Source organism: Sander lucioperca, chromosome 12 (genome assembly GCF_008315115.2).
Source record: "Sander lucioperca isolate FBNREF2018 chromosome 12, SLUC_FBN_1.2, whole genome shotgun sequence".
Lineage (NCBI taxonomy): Eukaryota > Metazoa > Chordata > Actinopteri > Perciformes > Percidae > Sander > Sander lucioperca.
The window spans coordinates 24,236,810-24,257,935 of NC_050184.1; the positions used below are offsets into that span (position 1 = coordinate 24,236,810).

A 21,126-nucleotide genomic window follows, 5' to 3' on the forward strand; every position below is an offset into this window, starting at 1 on the left:
TGTGTCTCTTCCCACATCTTTTTTATGCAATGACATAAATGTGGAGCTCCACATACTTATATACACACTGTACTATAAATACACTTAAATACTTACAGTGATGCACTTATCCTCCCACAACACTCGAGGCCTCTTAATGAATACAGGCTTTAGTATTTTCTGATTAATGCTGCTACAGCTTTAACATAGCAGAGATCAGGTGCTATCTGATAGATTAGCAGTCATATATCATCATTAACACATGCTGTAAAATAATCTAAAAACGGCACTAACCTGTTACATCACCCCATGTATTGCAGGCCTCAGTGCTATATGTGGGCAGAAAGAGCAGGATTAAAAAGTTGCATAGGAGGTCATACCTTTAAATAGACCCCCAGCTCTGTACGTTCAGTCTGTTTCATAATCTAAAATGCTGTATGAGTCACCGAGACAGGGCAAAACACAAAACAAACAAAAAGAGCCTCTTACAACCAATCCCAATGCAACGCCAACACAGACTACAGCCTCAAGTTGGATCATAGAGTTGAAATAACACCCTTGATAGCATTAACAAAATCTGAGTATTTCAAGCTCCACAAATGTAGTAAACAGTTGGCTCTGCTGGTCTATTGTAGTTGATAATAGGTGTTCTTGTTATTTTGTCCACCCATGCATGATACAAAGATAGACAATGTAACTTAAGTTAAACAGCAACCACTTTGGCCACATGTGACAATGATGGGATAATGGTAAATGCTAAAGATGTGTCAGTTCCACAGCAATATCTCAAGTTAGCTAACATTAGCCACCTATAAGCGACAGGTCATACCAGATCAAATAAGGCTGTACATTGTATGTTATTGCTTAGCAACTTAACTTTTCATTTGTAAGTTATTTAATGTTTTAAAAGTTACATAGTCTCACTGTTATCCATATTGAGGTTGTTCTTTAGTTAAATCATTGTATCCTATTTCTAGTGCTTGGTATCACATGTGGACCCAAATCACATGCAGTTACCACATGTTACTAAACAGCACGTAATAAAATTTAATTATTTAAAAGGACATGGTAATAGTGAGATAAAGTGTCTATACTAACCACCCATTATGGATAGATGTGTATCCAGCATGTAGTGTTGGACATTATGTACAGTATGAGACACCATGGCGTAATATCTTCTTTTAAAGTCGTCACACCTGGACGTCTTTCTGTGGGATGTTCTGTGAAACAGTCACTCTGTGATGGCAGCAGTGACAGTCTAGTTTGCACTTTCCCTCCAGTAGACTGACACAGTGGCCTGCTGAAGTGACTGTGCCAGGCAGACGCAGAGGGCTGAGACAGCCTTTAGTCACCTCGTGTTACTGTATGGCCGAGACACAGCTGACCTCTTACACTCGCAGCAATACTTTAGCCTTCTTAGCACACACCCACACACACACACACACACACACACACACACACACACACACACACACACACACATGCAAACAGAATGATAGTGAGAAAGAAAATAATATATTACCAGTGTTACACTGTTCGAGACTGTTCTTTCTCATTTACTTAATTCCTAAATAATTTCCTAATACTGCTATACCCGTTGATTCCCAGGCAGGTAATTATTCCAAAGGCTTATTGTTGAGACACCTAGCGTTGTTAACACCCCCAACACTTTACTTAAAGTCTAGTCTGCATCCATCTCCAAACAAAAGAAATGTCATGCTGAATTACAGGGCAATGCATATGCCCAAAATACTAATAACATTGCGTTTTGGGTTTTAATATTTTACTCAATATTAGCTATGATATTACTTCAAATAATCTTTGGAACAATAAGGTAATGGCTATATATATGTGTCATAGTCATCCAGTGTGTCGTGACCATGACACACACTGTTTAAGTATTTGTATAAGAGCTAAAACAAATTGCTCTACCTTCACTCTTTTAGTGTGAATCATTGCCACACATCAATGTAAAAATCTGCCATGATAGTAGGTCACAACATTTCGTTATATAATCACTATTAATGTTCTGCTCTAAAAACCATCCAAATCATCAGATATGGAAATAAAAGATATGAGTGGATGTATCAAGATCCTGAGGCATCAGACGCATTGGGGGCTAAATAATGAGAAGGAAACTGGATCAGCCGTCAGGGTCGTCAGGGATGGACCCTCAGTCCCGTCTCATCTCACGGCTGCTCAGCTGCTCCTGTCATCCATATTTGCAGCCTCAGTGGACAATTTCCTCAGCCGCCGGCCCTCTCAGTGCTTACAACAATACATAGATCAAGTGAATTAATTCTGCTTTTCTGGATATGTAGGTCATGCAGTGATGGCTCTGTTTTTTGTGGCCACCTAAAGTCATGTCAACATCCTCCTATCCTCCTCCACAATCTGACCTTGACATTCCCAGGTGATTTTCCACAGAGGTGTGTGTGTCTGTGTGCCTGTTCCTGCATGGCAAGAGTGTGTGCAGGCGTGTGTGCCAACACTGATGTGTGAGTATGCGCGCGTCTACATGGGTATGAGTGTTTTATTTGTAGGTAACATAGGTATGTTGAGATGTACTATGAAAAAGAATGAGCCGCTGTCTATACATAGGGCTTGCCTGCGGCTATGTGTGCATGAAACAGAGGAAGAGAAGATAGAGAGCACAGGAGTGGATGTGGGAGGGTGAGCAGAGTGTGAGAGGCAGAGGGAGGATGACAGAGAAGGGAATAGGGTGGGAGAGGAGAGGAGGGGTGAGGGTGCAGTGAGGGGACCATGACGCAAGCTGATCGGCTCTGCTCGCTACTGATTGGCCAGGGTGGCTGCCAGTCAGAGGAGCTGGAAGTCAGGCACTGCTAGGAGAGCAGATTATGAAGCGGAGCTCAACCAGCGGCAGTCTCCTTTCATTGTCTCAATGGCTGCACACGCATTCCTCCTCTGCTCCCTTGCCTTGCTGTCTGCTCTCAGCCGGCCTGGGCTCTCCTTCTCTGACGAAGAGTTTCAGCCAGGACTCACCTATGAAGAAGTGCCTGAAATCCTGGACAGAAGGTAAATCCATCTTCTCAATGGCTGTGAGCAGAGGAGGGGTGTTGGGGAGGAGGGGGGGGGGGGGGGATAGAGAGATGCATGCGGGGATGCTGGGATGCTGATGTGTTCTCTTAGGGTCTTTCTTTCTTTCTTTCCTTCGCCTCCCTTCCCTTCTCCCCAATCTCACCTTGGGTGTATCACAAATGGTGAATGCAGGCAGTATTGGTGTGTCAGAGAGAGCTGAGCTGTGAGGCTTTGTTTGTCTCGGTCTTGGGGACTGCATCAGACACTGCTCATCGATCACGAATGGGGCTGTTGTCTCTGTACAGTAGTGTTGGTCTGGCAGAACGGAGCTAAATAAGGCTGGGGCAGTGGGCCTGCAGGAGAGAGGAAAGGAGAGAGAAGAGGGGCAGCAGCACGGAGGGAAGGTAAACAAGGATGGGACAGGGAGGAGAGGATGCATCAGGGATGGTCTGTTGGGGTCTGTTTACTGATGCAGTCATTGAGAGAGAGAGAGATAGAGAGAGGGAGTGGAATTCTAGCCAGCCATGTCTGCATAATGCACATGCAGTCCTGCAGGTCAAATCTGGATAAAATATTCAGAGCTGAAACCTGGGGGTACTCACAACAGTGTCACAGAGACTGAGTTGGCAGCCAGGGTCTTTGCTAGCAACATCTACTGCCTGCTTATAGAGACATTATGGCAATAATACTGTGCCAAAACCATGTAAGGCTTTTGAAACTATGCCATGCATCATAGCTCACACAATCCTCTAGAGCGCAAATGCTTCAAAGCCATAATATGCTGCAGTTTCTGACACAATGCTTTTTAAACATTGTTCATGACTTACCTCGCTTTTGCACTTTCAGGACAGTAATACACTTTGGATAATCAAAGATTATTACTGTCATGCTTTCATTTATTCTCCAACAATCTTATCTGTACACATGTTTGCAAGTGTAGGGCACAAATAACTTGGATTTAGAATTCAATATACAAAGTCTCATGGGATTGCTCTCATTTCAGTTCAATTTAGTGTTTGTGAAGCCCTGACAGATCCCTATCTTAACTTTTCACTGCAGTCTCTCCGACAGAGAGTGGCAACATTAATTTCTCCTGGGGTTTCAAACCTATTCCCCGGAAACTTTGTACGTAACTCTGCAACGTAACAGTTGCAGTCCCCAGTCTTAGCTCCGTTCTTAGCTCTGACACACTCAAAGAGGCTGTTATATAAGAGCAGCCGTTCATGCCATTCATTTTAGAGGCCTTGTAGGGTGCATAACATTGGTTGCAAATACAGACGGAAAGGTAGAGTGAGTTAAAAGCCTCTACTGCTAATAGACATGGGGTTGCAGGAAGATAACGAAGAGGAAATGTTCAGTAAGCCCCGATTTCTGTGGTAACTGACATGTGCGGTACTATGACAAATATGGATCTGGACTATGATTGATAGCCAAGAGCTTTACAAAGTTATTGGAAATACTAGCCAGAGATGACCCACTGTGGGGTTATATCTGCCTTAACAACCCGATTCATCATCAACCAAATACTTTCTAGGAAAGTATGTCAGAAGTACATTTTAGAAATAGTGATGTCTTTCCCTGTTTAAACTAAATAATTGCAGTTCAAAAGGTCATAAATAATTTGACAAATGTTTATACCTTTTTAAAATAACTAGAATACTCTCTACTGTAGCAGTACTTGTAAAATAATCCAAGCATTATACAGTTCTGCTAAAAATTATCAAAACATGGGTACAGATTAGGGGTCCAAAGACTAAATTGTAATTTTGGAAATTATCTCCTCTTAACTCATCCGGACTGAGTCTATCAACAGCGCAGGCAAAGATAGAGAATGAGAGGAAATTTTGCAGTTGTAGTTCATAGTTGTTTTAAAATGAAAAAAAAAAAATTTGATGCAGCATTAAGCTTTTTTTATTGAGAGCAGACAGAAATAAAATGGATGTCAAACAAAGCTGATCACAAATGTCGTAATGAGTAGCATAAACGGGTACGCTATTGATATATCATTTTTGTTTTTATAAACAAGTCACACGTTTTAATTACAATAAAATACCAGTCAGTGTTGAGTTAACCTGGCCCAGTACGTTTCTCAAACAATTACACAAGTCAATTAAATATGACCCAATTGCAAGAGCCTGCTGCAACACACTCAAATTACATTATATCACTCACACCACACAGTCTAATAAAAAATGGCCACAGATGCGTTTACATAGACCGAATGGGGTCAGCACATTAGACCAGCACAAGAATTGTGCATCTTTGTGAAACAAAAACACTTGTATGACTTTGTAAACCACAGGTAACAAGTAAAATATACTTCAAAGCCACAAACTGCACTGCAAGACTTACTCATGCATGTTTGTTCCTGTTTGTTAATCTACACTGTAACATGTTTACACTGCAGTTTATGTGTTTGCAGTTTAAACGTTTATCCACTACAGTGTATAGTCAACATTTGCTTAAATGTATCTTAAAACTGTTGAACACTGACAAACCGACCCAAATATAGACACAGATTAGAGGTCCAAGTGTTGGATATCCAGTGGAAGTTTGATCAGTGATCCCCTTTCAAGGAAAGATTACAGGGTCAAAAGACCACCAGCTAATTTCAACAATATTTAGTCAGAAACGATCAAGTCTAAGGCGACTAATCATGAGTAGAAATGTCTGCATTTCCCCATTTGAATGCAGTCATGATGTCAGACTGTACACACTGAGGCATTTGATCTCAGTGGCATAGGAACATTTAGACAACTTGCTAGAGTTGTCTAAACTTGACCCGAGGACCTGAAGTTTGAAGCTGCAATGAAATGGCATCTTGGGCTTTGAGCGGCATTTTAGTAAACACCTAAAGCTTAATCTGCACTATTAAATCTATTAATACGCCAGCACCTGCACAATGCGGATTAAGACATTTCTTCCTGCCTGTCAGGGACAATAGTTAACCCCAACCATTGAGTGCTTTTCAATGAATATAATTTGCCATATACCCCCAAAATAGTACTGTCTCTGAGATTAACATCCCTGGACATTGTGAAATACTATCATAGCTAGGTTTAAAATTTCATGTAGGCATAATATAAGGAAATATGAGTACAAGAACACGTCACTGTAGTCCTGTAGTCTGATACTCTATTGATAGGCTGAGAAACTAAAATCCAATAGCTAAATGTCCACATTCAGTTGCTAAAAATTACCTTCTGTGTTCTTTGTAATTGTTTTTAATGAAATTAGAATTTTACAAAAAGCTAAATGAACCACACATAATATAGTTAACTACTGTACTCAATAAAACTAACAAGTAGCTATTACTCCCCAACACTGTATTCCTGTAGTAGGATGTAGAGGCTTGGATGAACTGATCCTGGTTTACAGAGGGTCTGAGTGCAGTGGCTCAGCACTCTGTGGTAGCAGAGGCAAAAATGATTTGTTTACAAGTTTGGGGGGAAGGCACCACACCTTCTCTCTGCTCAGCAGCACACAGCAGAGGCACAGTTGAGCGATGATAATCAGCTATCCATCTACGGGCTTGAATAAGGACGTCCTGTGACTATACTGTATTGATCGAGATACCATCAGTAGCATTAATGATTCTCATTGTTAATATTTAAAAGCCAGACACTTAGTTATCTAAAAACAACTTTAATCATGACAGGCTAACGGTCCTCATAGTGTATTCAATCTTGGACATAAGTGTAGGTGCATGTTTGTACATTTGCATGCGCACATATTTAGGATATATGCAGTTGGAGCGAGGTGAGCCAAGGAGTGGCTCTGGCATGGCTTTGATTATATAAAGGGCCTGTTCAGCACCCAGGCACCGTGTGACAGGCTGAGCCAATGACGGGGCAGCAGCAGTCCTGGGTTGCTGACCTCGCGAAACTGGCACAGGAACAAACGGCTGGGCTCTAGTTAGCTCTCATGCTTGCACAGACTCCTCTGGCTCCTTTCAGCCAGCTGAGGCCTAGGTGCAGAGGAAGGAGTGCTTATTCATTTGTGTTTGGGATGGGCTAGGGTGGGGGTGGGGGGGGTTGCATATGCAGCTTGTATAAACAGTTGTTAATCCCCGATTGTAGCTGTGTAGTGTTTACATGAATTCATAAATATGTAAATCAGATATGAAATGTAGACTTTGAATGATTTTGAACCTTTAAGTTGTTATAAGATTTGTAAGGCTTCACAGATCAGTGCAGGTGATAAGTGAGCAAGTCCAAGTACCTAGCATGAGGTTTCAGTCACAACTGCCAGCTGCCAAAGGCATAGTGCTATTGGCAGCTCTTTCATATACAAACACGCTTACCCAGCATTCACCTGGGCAAATGTAAATATTTGGATTTACCATTTAAGTAAACTGTCATATTGTTACCCATGAAATAGTAGCAACACACGCACGCACGCACACGCACACACACACACACACACACACACACACACACACACACACATCCAAGTGAGTCTCTATTTTAGCAAATTTAGCCAGTTGATGAGCTTGTATGGAAATGGCAGCATAGTACCTCCTTGCTGATCATTTACTCATTCACATTCTACAGACATCTGTTTAACTGAAACTTGATTTAATTTCAATTTGATTTATTGAGAAAAGAAACATCCATACTCTCGAGCTGTGTAATAGTTGATCTGAAACAAAGTCAATGGCATTGAAAGAGTAGCCTGCATATACATGTTGCATACCATGAGCTTGTCTTACTGCAGAATTTGATCCTGTGTATGAATCTGTTTTCTCATACTCACTCTTCTTTACCCATTCAATTGAGAACATTGAGTACTTTCATGGAAAAGAAAATATTAGCAACATTGTTTTATTATTAACAATCAATGATTACAAAAAAGAAGGTTCTAACAGTACTACAATAACATTAGTATGATATTGATATACCTATAGCAGTCCAATATAATAAATCCAATGAATATAAGCCCAAGAAATAAGTGTAATAAAGAAGTGAAGTACATTTCGCGAGGGGATACCAGTTACACAAATTTAACCAAAGACCCTAAACTGCTCCATTTGTACTTAGCTCAATTACAATGGTCATTGTCAAAGTTCAAATTTACTGGACAGCTGGGTGTACAGTAAGTCATGATTTCAGAAGTCAGTTCAGATGTATTAATTAGCACTTGAACTGTCTAGAATGCTGTGGGCTCTGACATCATGCCTTAATCTCTTCATCTTGTTCAGGGCCTGCCGCTTACCACATTTGGGCTCCTGTGGACCTGGCCTGTGCTTCCCACTAATCCTAATCCATCTGGCACTAAACTACACATTATTGCCCAGGTGGTAACTGCACCAGGCGGGTAAATAACTGCTCCAGGCTGCTGGAACTGATATGTCCAGCAACCTACCCTAAATCTATTACTTCCAGTGCTATCAGACACACTAATACCTTTATATCTGTTAACTGCTGCCCAAGTCTGCTCACCTTGTTTTGATCTTTAGTTGCACTACCTAGACCAATAAGTAAAATGAAAAATGGACAAGAGGGATGCATAATCTCTTCAATCTGAAAAAAAAGTAGACAGCTGCATCTGAGATATTGTGCATGGCATCCATGGATGAATGAGCCAACAATACGGCCCTTGAGCCAATCAGTGAAAATGTCATGGTGACATGAAAAGATCCATCATTTGCTTGAATCTGGCCAAAATCCAGTTTGAGATTTTGAGCATAAAAGGCAGGTGAAAAAATAAATGTCGTAAGGTACATAGCCATATACTCCCTTCACATTTATGGAAAGAAGAACATGGGAAGAACTTAATCTTACACATTGAGATTAAATGTAAATATTCCCTTATAAATCACAAGACTGTGCTCTCTGGCTTGTGGAAGTAAGAAGTAATGTAGTACAAATAGTTTTTTGGTCACTTTTAAGCAGCTGAATCCCCATTTCATAACCTTTTTTATTACAAAAAGTAGGTTGAAGTTGTTCCTCATAGATCACTCAACTACAGTATTGGGGCAGCTCCAAAAGTGTCTGGTTCAGAGAAACAAAGTGTAAACAGTCCTTATCACAGCTATTGTGATGTATTAGCTTTTGTGTGTTTAATAAACATCCAGGTCATCCTCAGTCTATCTTGTGTATCTACTAAAAAGGCCTTCCCTACAAGATCTAAACTAAAGATAACAAAGACGATATCACTCACAGATATAGGTCTTTACAGACATTGCTTTTGTTGTGCTGCAATTCATAAAATAATTTGAAATACTTAAGACCAAAGCTGATAAACGGACAGACTGAAGTAGTGCCAAGTGATGTGACACAAAAAGACACAAGCTAGTTGTCATGTCCACTCCCACAGGTTATAGGGTTTACTTTTTACAAGTCCATTATAACTGGCCGTTGTATGGAGATTAGCAGGCCAGCCTATGATCGCTAAAGGACAGGCTAGGGCACACCACACAGTCAGAGCATTGGCTGGATCATCACAACAACAGGCAAAACTGGCCATGTCTGCGCCACTTAGTAAGCCCATTGCTAGTGTATTACGTCTTTGATTAGACAGTTAAAAGGATCAGAATTAACTTGAAGAAGTCCAAGGCTATACAGGGTTTAGTCATCCTGAGAAGTGGAAAGCGAGGGCAAACAAAGTAAATGGTTTGTCCTTCGACACGTGCACAATGTAGGTCAGTCAGTCCCACATCAAAGATCGGTCATTTAGTAAAAGCAACACCCCACACAAAGTTTCTGAAGGCAAAGCTTTGTGAGTTGAGTGCTCTGCAGCTGTGTACTGTGCAGTCCCCCCTTTATGGATCATATATTGTACGTTGCAAAATGTGTAATTTAATAAGTCTGGATATCACATCAAAATGTTTGTGGATTTCTTTTTTCATTATGGTCACTTTCATACATAATTAATGCAACAGTATACTTACCATGTTTATGGCAGTTCAGTGGCAAACTATATTTTATAAATGGCATGCCCCACACAAAACATGTAATTTGGGCTATTAAACAATTAAAAAGTTTGTATGCTATATCTAACAAAATATACACTTAGTAGCACAGGCATACACTAATATGTTGTATAAAATGTGTATTGAATGATTATTCAATCATTCTAACCTATTGTATACATTTATAAAATAAATTTTACAGCATAGAATATTCTACGAGGTGTTTAAAAAAAAAATAATATATATATATACACACACACACACTAGCCTGCAAAGCAGTTTTGTGTCCCTGTGTTTGCTGCAGCTGCATCAGTAGACAATGAACTTTGCTGTTCAAGGGAACATGTTAAATAGGCACCCTGTACATTATGGAGCATTATCAAAAAGAGAAAAACCTTCAACATTTCCCTGAATCTCGTGATCCCAAGAACTTATTGTGTCTTCTGTCTTTTCCACAGCAAAGAGGACCCCAAACAAGCAACAAGAGTCACATCAAGTAAGTAACAAATCTGGTGTGACACAAGGCCTGATTCAATCAAACCTGCCATGTTAATTTTGATGCTGATGGATAGAAGTTGGGTAGATTGTCCTGACAAACAGACATATTTGCTACATTGTAACACAAATGAATTTTGAAGTGTGGCTTGTGTGTGATCCATACACCTCAGTGGCAATTCAGATGTGTTATATTTAGGCTCTTTGAAAAAAAGGCAGAAAAAATGATGGAGACATTCCTTTAAATGATGTGATTGCAAATGATATGTTGCTGGAACAAGATGAACAGTATTTGTAAACACTTAACAATACTACCGTAACTGTGAAATAAACTGCTGATGAGTCACTGTGATGACGCAAAGCAACTGGAAATAGATAGGAGCCTGAGCACCGAGGTGTACGCAGGATCTCTTCGTGCTTATGTGTGTGTGTGTGTGTGTGTGTGTGTGTGTGTGTGTGTGTGTGTCTGTGTCTCTGTGGCGTTTGTGAAATCGGCTGAACTTTTATGATTATGTTGCAATCTGCATTGCAGCATTGAAACCATCTTAATGTGTGTACTGATATAATCTTTCATGGTGCAGTAATGTGTGTATGTGTTTTTAGGACAAGATGGTGAGTACGGCTTAGAAAGTGAAGAGGTTGTTTTGATGCCTGAAGATGAAAACCCACTCAGGAGAATACTGCAGGTACACACACACTCTCTCTCTTCTCCCCTCACTATCTCCACCATCAGCCATCTTTCTTTATCTGTACAAACATACTGTACACACACACACACACACACACACACACACACACACACACACACACACACACACACACACACACACACACACACAAATCAGAGCATACTCACTCAGCTACACTGCTTGACCTTGGATGTGGGAATATTATTAGTCTCACATTCACCAGAGGTAAAACATCCTCACCACCCACACACATACGACCACTCTGACTGAAAACACAGTGAAACCATATGCTGTATCAGCTGATGCATCCAGGCACTATACAGATGAATTGATTTCTTGCAGTAATGTCTCTGTACTGTACTGTATTCAGTATGGTAGCTTTTCAATGTTTTGGAAATTGTTTACTCAGTAACCATACCTGACCTTTCAATTATTTTTCAAATATTTTACATTGAACAAACAAATAATCCCTTCATAGCCACTGTGTATGCCTCTTTACATGTCTTGTAAAATAGTGCTGGATTAGCCCAAATGCCCTCCAATGAGATGTGGCCTTTGAGCAAAGAGATTAAAAAGATAGAGGGGGCAGTTTCTATCTGCACAGTGCAGAAATGCAGTCTAACAGCTACCACACAATTATATGCAAGTTTTGTATGGAGAAGACAACATTGCTCCATTCTCATTTGAGATTCAGTGGTGGTTGGAACACTGAACATTTTATGGTCAGAAGCTTCAATTGCACCTTAAAATTGTACCTTCATAAAAGAATGGTGCAGTAGGTACCAAGCATGCTTGTTTTGGATCAAGAGCTGCTAGGTGGTGATATACACAGATCACGCTGACGCATGTTGTAGAAGAAGACTGATCTACATACTGTATATTGGGGAATGTGATAACTTGAATGTATAGACTCTATTGCTGTATCCCTGTTCACTGGCTAGATCCTTCAAAGTCTGCATTTCTAGCCTTAATTCCTACTAGTTTGCCAATTGGCCATTATAGATCAACTTCCTGGTGATAAACTTAGCCATTATTGATTCAACAGCGGGGTTTGTTTTGGTCTTTGTGATGCTAGATAGTTTTATTCAAGGACAAGCAGGATCAGCAAAACCTTTAGGGCACGCACCTTTTATGGGCCAAATTGAGTCCCTGAAATGGGGCACAGCTTGAGTATGTCTTTGAATACAAATGTGATCGCCCTCTAGAGGACAGTCAAAGAATGCAAAACTACTGCTGCCCACGGTTTCTTTATTTCTCCTGTGCTAAATTCCTCTCTTCATATGTTTACAGCCTTTTAACTTGCATCAGCCAGGGATGTATCACAGTAAGAGGAAGCTGCTCCAGTCTCTGATCGGGCCTTATGGCCCACTGAGCGTGTCTTACAATGGAAAGACCTGCATTCTGTTCAAGGCAAAGCGCCTGGCAATCCGCTACAGGAACCATACCTTTATTGACCTAACTGAGAGGGTCTTCAACACCAACTCACCCGTGGACACTAAAGGCTCCATCTGCACTAGGGAGAAAGCTACGTAAGTCAATGTGATAGAGTTAAGTTTGAGGAATTTGTTTTGGTTTTTAGTGAATTGTTGCACTAATTACAAGACAAGATGGACACTATATGGTGTGCTAGTCAAATATAGCAAAAGCCCACTTATCTACATATACAGCTAAGGCATCAGAATAGATTTGATACTACTTACTATTAGACACGGAAATGGACATTTAATTATCTAAGGAAATGTGTGAAAGTACTGTTTCGAGAAGACAGTAATAACTTAAGTGTTGCTGTGGTCAGTTGAGAGCTGCTCTAAATTACTGTGTAAAATCAGATGTTTTAATATTTGTGGCTTTGTTTTACTGCAGGCTTTCATTAAGGTTTGGTGATGTGGAGGACTTGCGAGGTCTAGTAATCAGGTAAAATGCACATGCTTACTTCAAATATCTTCACTGACCAACATAAAAAAAAAAGATATTTATCTACAACTTTTCATATGTGTGGACTGTGCATGTAACTAACTGCATTGTTTCTTCTGCCAGGCTTCAGATGTCAAACACATTTTATGAGGCAGCTGGTCAAAACTGGTTCACACTAGACAGTGTTCACATCCACTACAACTGGACCCAGGAGGCCACGTTCAACGCCAGTGAGGTCTACGCTCCGGCCACTTCATCCTACCATTGCCAGCACGTCAGCAGCCTTCACAAATATGACACCCTGCTAGTGCCCAGCTCCCACACTGACACATCTGCTAACTGGCACATCACTTTCACTGATTTCCAGGTACACTGTCTCACAAGGGGCGCAGCCTTTGTTGTGAACTCTTCTAGTAATGATTGCACATTCACTGTTCTATCATAGTCTTTCCCCCCTGTTTCCTACGTGTGTGCATGTCTGTATGATTGCCAGCTGTTTCCTTTTGTGTTCCGCCTGTTTGGCTGTCAGTCAGTCAGCCAGTCTGTTTACCATCTGTTTGGCAGTTTGTCAATCTGTCTGTCCACTGTCTGTTTAGCCATCTGCTAGGCTGTCTCAACCTGTCCATCTGCCCAGTGTCTCTGTGCCTGGTAAGCCCAGTAAGAGCCACTATCCCTCTTTAGTTTAGCCTAATCTCATCTTTCCGCCTTCTCTCATGCTCTTCCAGATCCAGGCCTTCAACGTGCAGTCAGACAAATTTGCGTCGGCCAGTGACTGTGCCACTTTCCTGACACCAGCCATCCTGATGGGCTTGGTGACATCTTTGATCCTGCTCCTCGTCTTAGCCTATGCCCTGCACATGGTGGTACACCTGAAGCACATTGACCGTTATGAGGAGCACAAAGCCACCGTCTACTTTCCCCGTAGTCCAGAAGCCGAGTTGCCAGACAAGAACAGCCTGTGAAGGAAAAAGAAGAGCTGGAGAACAACAGGGGGAGAGAGGGAGCGAGAAAGCTGCTGAAAAGTGAGGCCAAGGGGAGTGCAAGTGAATATAAGAGTGAAAAAGTATCCTCCACAGAATATTTGTTCAACAAAATGACAACTTTGCCTGTTCATATGAAAACCTTGTATGTCTTAACTACTTTAAGTAAATGCAGACCGTGGTTGGATACTTTGTCTTCTTTTCTCATTGACCTGCGTCTTGGCATTCAGATTTTGAATAAGGCCTTTGGATGTTCAAGCCTCTCCCTGAGAGATGGTTCATGATCCTGATGTCAAAGGCCAGGGACAGTCCCGGGACCCTGAAGGACGACAGCATATACAGGCCTTTACCCCAGTCAGCCATTAAAACCACAAAAGGCTAGCAACTGTAGCTAATACAGCTAACATCAGATGTTCCTGATTATACGTATGTATTACATGGCTCACAAGTGTCATATTACAAGCTACCATCAATCACATTGTCTTTCTAGCTTTCATTACAGTGTACTTTGTCTAATACCGCTGCAAGAAATATATACTTCAAACAGCCAGTTTTATAGCTGAAATAGCCGTATTAGCTGCATGTCATAAAAGGCTGGTCTAGCACAGTGTTTCCTAATACTAAGGATTATAGAGAGTCTTGCATGAGTTGCAGCTTAAAACAGTCAAATATGGCACAAAGTAGAAGGAGCTTGAAAAGCTTTTGAGTGTAAGTGAAGAGAAATATTGGGAACCACTGGTCTAGTATCTGGCTGGAGTGAATGGACTGGCAATACTGGCCCTTCAGAGCCTCTGGAGTCTCTCAGACCCTAAACAAGACTGCTGCTTGGGACTTAACTGTGAAACGGCCTTTTACAGACCAGCCAGACAAAGGGGGGTTCTACAAACTAGCACAACATTGGTTAGTTGCGAAAGCACTAACAACAAACTATTAAAGACTATACAAGGAACTATGCTGCACAAGACTGCCCATCTGAGGGCATGGCAGGAAAGCGGGTCTTGCCTCTCTGAGAGTCAAGCGTTTGGACAAGGGAGACCATGGGTCCTCCATCCACACCAGTGGGTTTGACTGCCAAAGTGAAGCTACTAAGGAGTTGCCATGCAATATGGTGAGAGATGAAGTGAGACAATGTGAAAATGAAAGCTAACAGTTACAGCTATGTACAAAGCAAAAACACATATATGTACAGAAGTGTAACTCTGCGGAGGTCTTTTTTTATACAATGTAATCATGAAATACTATTAGGATGACTATGCTAATCCTCATAACCAAAAGGATATACAAAGCTGTAGATAAATTAAGATCTCTATACGATCATAGCTGTTTACTATCTTCAAATATTGCACAACCAATAAAAATAGGTAAAAGTAAGACATTGTGCTATGAAGACTGGTGAAAGTATCAATGCATATGATTTTTTCTACAAAGTATTAACATATTACACTGTCTGTCTATTTGTTTTAAGCTGGACCAGACAATGTAAGGTCCAGTTTCATCTAACTGTAAATTACAGTACAAATTCCAACCATAGAAGGACGATACTATGGAATGCCGTCCATCCACCGGGACTTATAGATGCCATTATTATGCCAGAAGCCACACTAGCAGCAGTAACAGCATCAGTAAGTCAGTACTACTGATAAAAACACTCAGCATGACAGTAAATAGATATCTTAACATTCGATATGGCAGTTCTGTCAATCTGTAGCAGTGTGAAATGTGTTCTTTGGTCATAAATGTATCTTACAAACTATGAAATGAGCGGAAGCGGTTTGTCCAAGGACCAACTGATGTAGATTGAACAATAAATGATATTCAGAAGAAATGGTGTGCCGTGATTAAATATTAGGTAGTTTCGTTGTACTGCATACAGCAGCACACTAATCATTTTTTTTTCTTTCTTTTGGTAATTACAATCAAATCCAGTTTTGATCATGTTGTTAATTGTTACTTAACCCCAGTGTTACCACAGTTACTTTGAAAAAGTAACTTAGTTACTTTACAGATTACTTGATTTTAAAAGTAACAAAGTTAGATTACAAGTTACTTTATTAGTTACATTCAACAACTGCCGACAATACCCCCACAGCCTCAACATAAAAATGATAACCGGTTTACTGTGAGGCAGCTCGGCATTGCCAGTAGTAGGGATCTTGTTTATTATGGCACGAAAGAGAGCGAGTCAACCGTGTTAAGGGCAGCATTTCCGCTACAACATACTGCCCGATCAACTTCTTCAACTCTCCCCCACTTACTGGTTTTGCACCGAAGTCCAGCTTTTGTTGTTTGGATGGTGGGGGACCTCCTGCTCTCTGCTTCGCACCACCTGGTGGGACTTGCTCTGTAAATTTGACTGCAGTGCTGCGACTAAGTTACTAAGTAACGCGTTACTGGCATCACTGCTTAACCCACATCTCTCCAATCCAGTGTCCAGGTTTCACACCAGCTCTGGCTCCCCTCCTGTGTGCCATCTACTCTCTCCTCTTCTTCTCCACTTCTCTCTGACCTAAAATGTCAGTAGGCCTACAGTTTACCTGCCAACACCAGTCTAGCCACAGTAATTCTGTAAAGTGTCCTTGGGTTTCTTGAAAGGCGCTAAATAAAACTATAGGCCTACATATTTTTATTTGCACATAGGATTTTCAAGGAGTTGAGACTAAGTTAATCACCTTACTTAAAACAATGTCATTAAAAATGTGCCCTAAGAGTTGGTAAACTTCTGCTTATTTTGATTCTGCATGCTAGGCCTACATCATGACAGAACAATGAGCCGCTGAAATGTTAATCCTCAAATATTATTTTGAGATGCAAGTTTGAACACCCTTGTTATCCAAATCAATTGTCATTTTGTGAACACATGCTTGTGTTCTACAGCGACATCTAGTGTCTACAATGTGGTTCTAGCCACTAGCACTTGATACCTGGTACACCTGGTTAAGTCTTAAGAAGTAGTAACGCGTTTTAGTAATGCCATTAGCCTACTTCAGTAACGACTAAGGATTAGAGTAAGAGATGTACGGAATTACAGAATTACATTACAGCTACTAATTTGAGTGGCTCCATTATTTCGACATTCCTGGGGTAGATTTGTTTGCCTTACCATTAATAGATGCCTGTTTCTCCAACGTTCAGTTGACAAGAAGGGCCGGAAGTGTGCGGAGGCGGCAAAAAAGACAAGGATATATGCCGACAGGTAACCCCAGAGTTAAATGTACATAGTGTGTCCTCTTAGCAGCTGGTATGAATCACCTGAGTTTGGTGGTAACTGTGTGAACCCCGCGGCTTTATTGTGAGAACAGGACAGTGCTTCTTGCTAACGTTTAACGTTTGCCCAGTTCCTGACCTTAGCCCTCTGTAGTCCGTTATTCAACCATACGCATTCCCTATGCAAACCATAGGGATGTTTTTGGGGGTTGTATCTTAAAGTTATTTTTGTGAACTCACAGATAGGCTACCCATAGCGATAGAATACTGTATTTCCCAGACAGACTGCGTATTAACTTCAACACAGTCATATCCCATACCACAGCAAATCATCACAACACTGTAGCCTAATAAAGTGCAAGATTACACCAAGCAAGGGATCTTTTCAATACAAATGATCTCACAGAATCTAACAAGTCATAAAAGTTGTTGAAAGGCACCTTTGATTGATCTGTGCTGTTTTATTAGTAGGCTAATTGATAAGGCCTGCATTTTTAAAGTAACATCCACAACACTGCCTGTAATGTGTGGTGTGTGGTGGTCAGCTGTGTTGTTTTTGGTGTATGTGGTGTTTGGAATAACCGTCAAATTGTATGGAGATCTGGTAATTAGTGTAGGCTATAGATTGTGTACAGTGGTAGGGCCTTAGGAAAGCTTTTGTGTGCAATAAAAATAGTGCTCTGATTTAATTGTGTACCAGTTGAAGTTTTGGTCTGATAGTGCTGAAGAGATGATCAGGGGGTCACCAAAATATCAGGTTGATCCTTTAGAGACCATGATAATTAGTACTGCATTTGATGTCAGTTTGGTCAGTGCAGTTTGTTGAGATGCTGTGGTACTGCACAGTTACACAGACAGACAACAAATTGTCCTTAGGTCCATTGATTAATGGCAACTTTATTTATAAAGCTCCTTTCATTACATGTAAACTCATGAACGTGAGAACGAAGCATAAACAACAAAAATAAGAATACAGTATAAGTATCAACGCAACAAGACAATCTATAAAAACGGTGCAAACAATGAGACTGCAGAACAGAAGTACAAATTGCAGAGCTAGCTGTTTCAATATGTGAACATTTGATTTCTAAAATGAAAAAACTTAAAAAATGTGGAAAACAAACAAGCTTAGTGAGTAAAGCATAATGCCTATTGTAGTACACTATTAAATGAATCTTTTTGTTTTGTTCCCAAATTGTACACTTAACTTCATAGAGAGCAAACACAAATAGTCATTCTCTGGGGTCACTTATTTTATGATGTGCAGAGATCATTTTGGCTGTTAAGGTTACTCAGATACTGTAGCAAACTGTCATGTCATGTTGCTCACTGACAGTGGTACCTTGAGGAGGGCAATACATCCATAGAGGAGGGTTGAGATTGTTTTTTATGACTAATTAATGCATAGAGCTTGCAATGTTTTAATACATCCACTAGAGGTCAGGGTAACTGTGCATCCCTGTGTGCTGCAATGAACAGCAGCAATTTATATTACAAGACACTTGTAAAATGTACATTGCTCACAAGTGGTCAAATGTGGTCATAATCTCCTTATCAGTGGGGACCGGTGCTTTATAGTGTTTTTGTGTATGTGTATGTTGTAATTTATTTAAATGTTCAGCTGCAGTGCAGGTCAAGATTTTCTGACACAACACATCAAGCTTCTCCATAAAAAGCAAGTTTTTGTTAGTTGCCTAATGAATCATTTATTGGTCTTAGTCATAGTTATTTAGTACATAAGCCATACAATAAGGATATAGCCAAAGCTTTGTTTACCCTTAGAAAGCCTAGTACTTAATTCTTTGGGCAGATATAATTGAAGACTTTGATTATATGATAAAAAAATCAATATTTTGCTTGTTTCTCAACCAGTCATTTCAAATATAGGCCTGTTTTTGTCTGTTTTATAATGTGCCTCACATATGTACTTGGAAAGTGTAACTTCATATAACATGCTCTAGATGTCAGTGTTTGCTTGTGTCACAGTTTCTGGTCGCTACCTCTGGATATGTTCTGGATATACCACCTCCAAATAACTGAAATATGATACATTAAGATTTGCTGTGACCAATTATGAAAGCCAAAGAAAAGACGTAATTTAAATGGTTTTCATTTGCTGCAGAGATGGTCAGTGGCGATAACTTGAAACGTGACTAAAACTTCATATCGAATTGAACAGCAGTAGCCAATAACAGCGCTAAAGCTTCACATTAAATTCAACAAATAATGTACAAAGATATTCAAAATTAGATTCATCAACAGCTTTGAAGAGCAAGGACAAAGATTATTTGTGTCGACAGTGAAGCAGGAGACTTTTATTTGACCAAACGTCCCTCAGTGATCCATAACTTCCCTCCTTCTGAGACGTAAATAGAAGAGTCATGTTTAGTGTTTGTTGTTAATCTCTCCCTGTGCAGAACTCCAGAGCAAGGATCCTCAGAGTACTCCAAGCTGGGGATTCGGACTTTGTGGCCACAGCCTGTGCAGAGACAGATAGGCCTGCCTGTTTTATATGTAAAGCTGCCAGCCAGAAAGCACAGGGCCCGCAGGGTACTCCGCACAACTCCTTTGTTGCAGCCAAACTGTGACGGGGTTCCACTGTCTAAGCTGCTTTGCATTTTGGGAGCAGAAGAGATGGGAAGGATACTAACGATGATAGGTGGGTAAAGTTGGACCTTTTTAGGAATCTGTGTTCACACGCTTTTTACACAACTGGTTAGGGCCTGGAATGGCAGCATCCTGGCAGTAGACTAGACTATCCCTCTTCCTCCTTTTATTCTTCACCCTTTAAAGTTCTTACATTTCTTTTTTTTATATTCCTTGTTTGGTGTGTCCACTGTGGTAAATAGTTAGAGATAATATTGCTCAGCCCTTCAGTGCCAAGGATTATTCTGCAATGTCAATCATTGATTTGGCCCAATGGGGCACTTTGATGTGCGTTAGGACTCGGTGAGTTGACTGTTAATTGAACATCACAGTCAAGCCAATCACAGCCTCCGAGTTCCTCATCCTCTATCAGCACAGCGGCAGTGAATGGCCTCATTATAGCGTCTTGGGCATGTTATCATTGCAAATGAGTTGGTTATCGACAAGACAGCCTAGGCTATGGGGTTTAAACAAATAAACAGTCCCAATGTGGATCAGAGGAGTTTCACTGTATGCTGCTCTACAGTAGCTCAGTCATTTTGTTGAAAGATGTGCTAGGTTGTTTTATGAATATGTGTGGTTTGTGGATACAGATCGAGTGCTGTAGAGATACATTTTGCTGAAAATAGGTTGTTTTGACAGCTATGTGCCAAGTGCTTGGGCTGTGTTTCAGAATCTGAAGAAACAACGATAAGCCAATATAATGACTGAAAGTATACAGTGTTTTGTCACTTGATTTGCAGCTGTGTAGCACAATGTTCGCAAACCAATACACAGAAAGCAGATGGCAAGAAAGAGGTGGGCTATCTGCTCAGTCTGACTGTAATTTCCTGTAACATGGGGCATGGCTCTGGTTGTTTTATGCAAACATTTTGCCTTTGAAGAATGATTTGAAAATACACATTTTAATAAGGTGCACTGAGGCACGGCCAACGAGACACAAGAAAAAGATAAAAAGGAGATTGCATATCGGAAATAAGCTGATAATGGGAGGTGGGGGTGGGGGAGGGGGGGTGGATAAAGAAGAGAGATAATAATGCGGGCAAGGAGAGGACTTGTAACAGCAAGGTGTTTTTTCTTTAATTGAAGTGGCTGAGGAATGTAAAATGGAATGGCATGCTTTAGGCAAATCAATCGCGAACATGTTATGAATGTAGAGAACTTTAGCGCCATTTTTAATCTTCTACACAAAATAATGCAAATATCACAGACGCCTTTGCCGACTGCCTGTTATTTCTCCACATAATGAAGCCACGTCTCCCATCAA

The 21,126-nt window shown here is 40.7% G+C and overlaps 2 protein-coding genes across 2 annotated transcripts in view; both read left to right on the forward strand.

Moving 5' to 3' along the window:
• Positions 1-2,779: 2,779 nt before the first annotated feature.
• On the forward strand, positions 2,780-15,834 carry atp6ap1lb (ATPase H+ transporting accessory protein 1 like b). Its single transcript, XM_031316688.1, has 7 exons — positions 2,780-3,015; positions 10,390-10,427; positions 11,030-11,112; positions 12,406-12,644; positions 12,979-13,029; positions 13,153-13,396; positions 13,755-15,834. Exons 1-7 carry the CDS (start codon positions 2,882-2,884, stop codon positions 13,989-13,991), a joined length of 1,026 nt encoding a protein of 341 aa, XP_031172548.1. The 5' UTR covers positions 2,780-2,881; the 3' UTR covers positions 13,992-15,834.
• A 1,185-nt stretch (positions 15,835-17,019) lies between these two features.
• The window catches only part of cacna2d3a (calcium channel, voltage-dependent, alpha 2/delta subunit 3a), a 159,239-nt gene continuing 155,132 nt past the window's right edge, over positions 17,020-21,126 (forward strand). The window contains exon 1 of the mRNA XM_036008563.1: positions 17,020-17,202. The gene's annotated coding sequence lies outside the window, so the exon portion shown is untranslated. The remainder of the gene's footprint in view (positions 17,203-21,126) is intronic.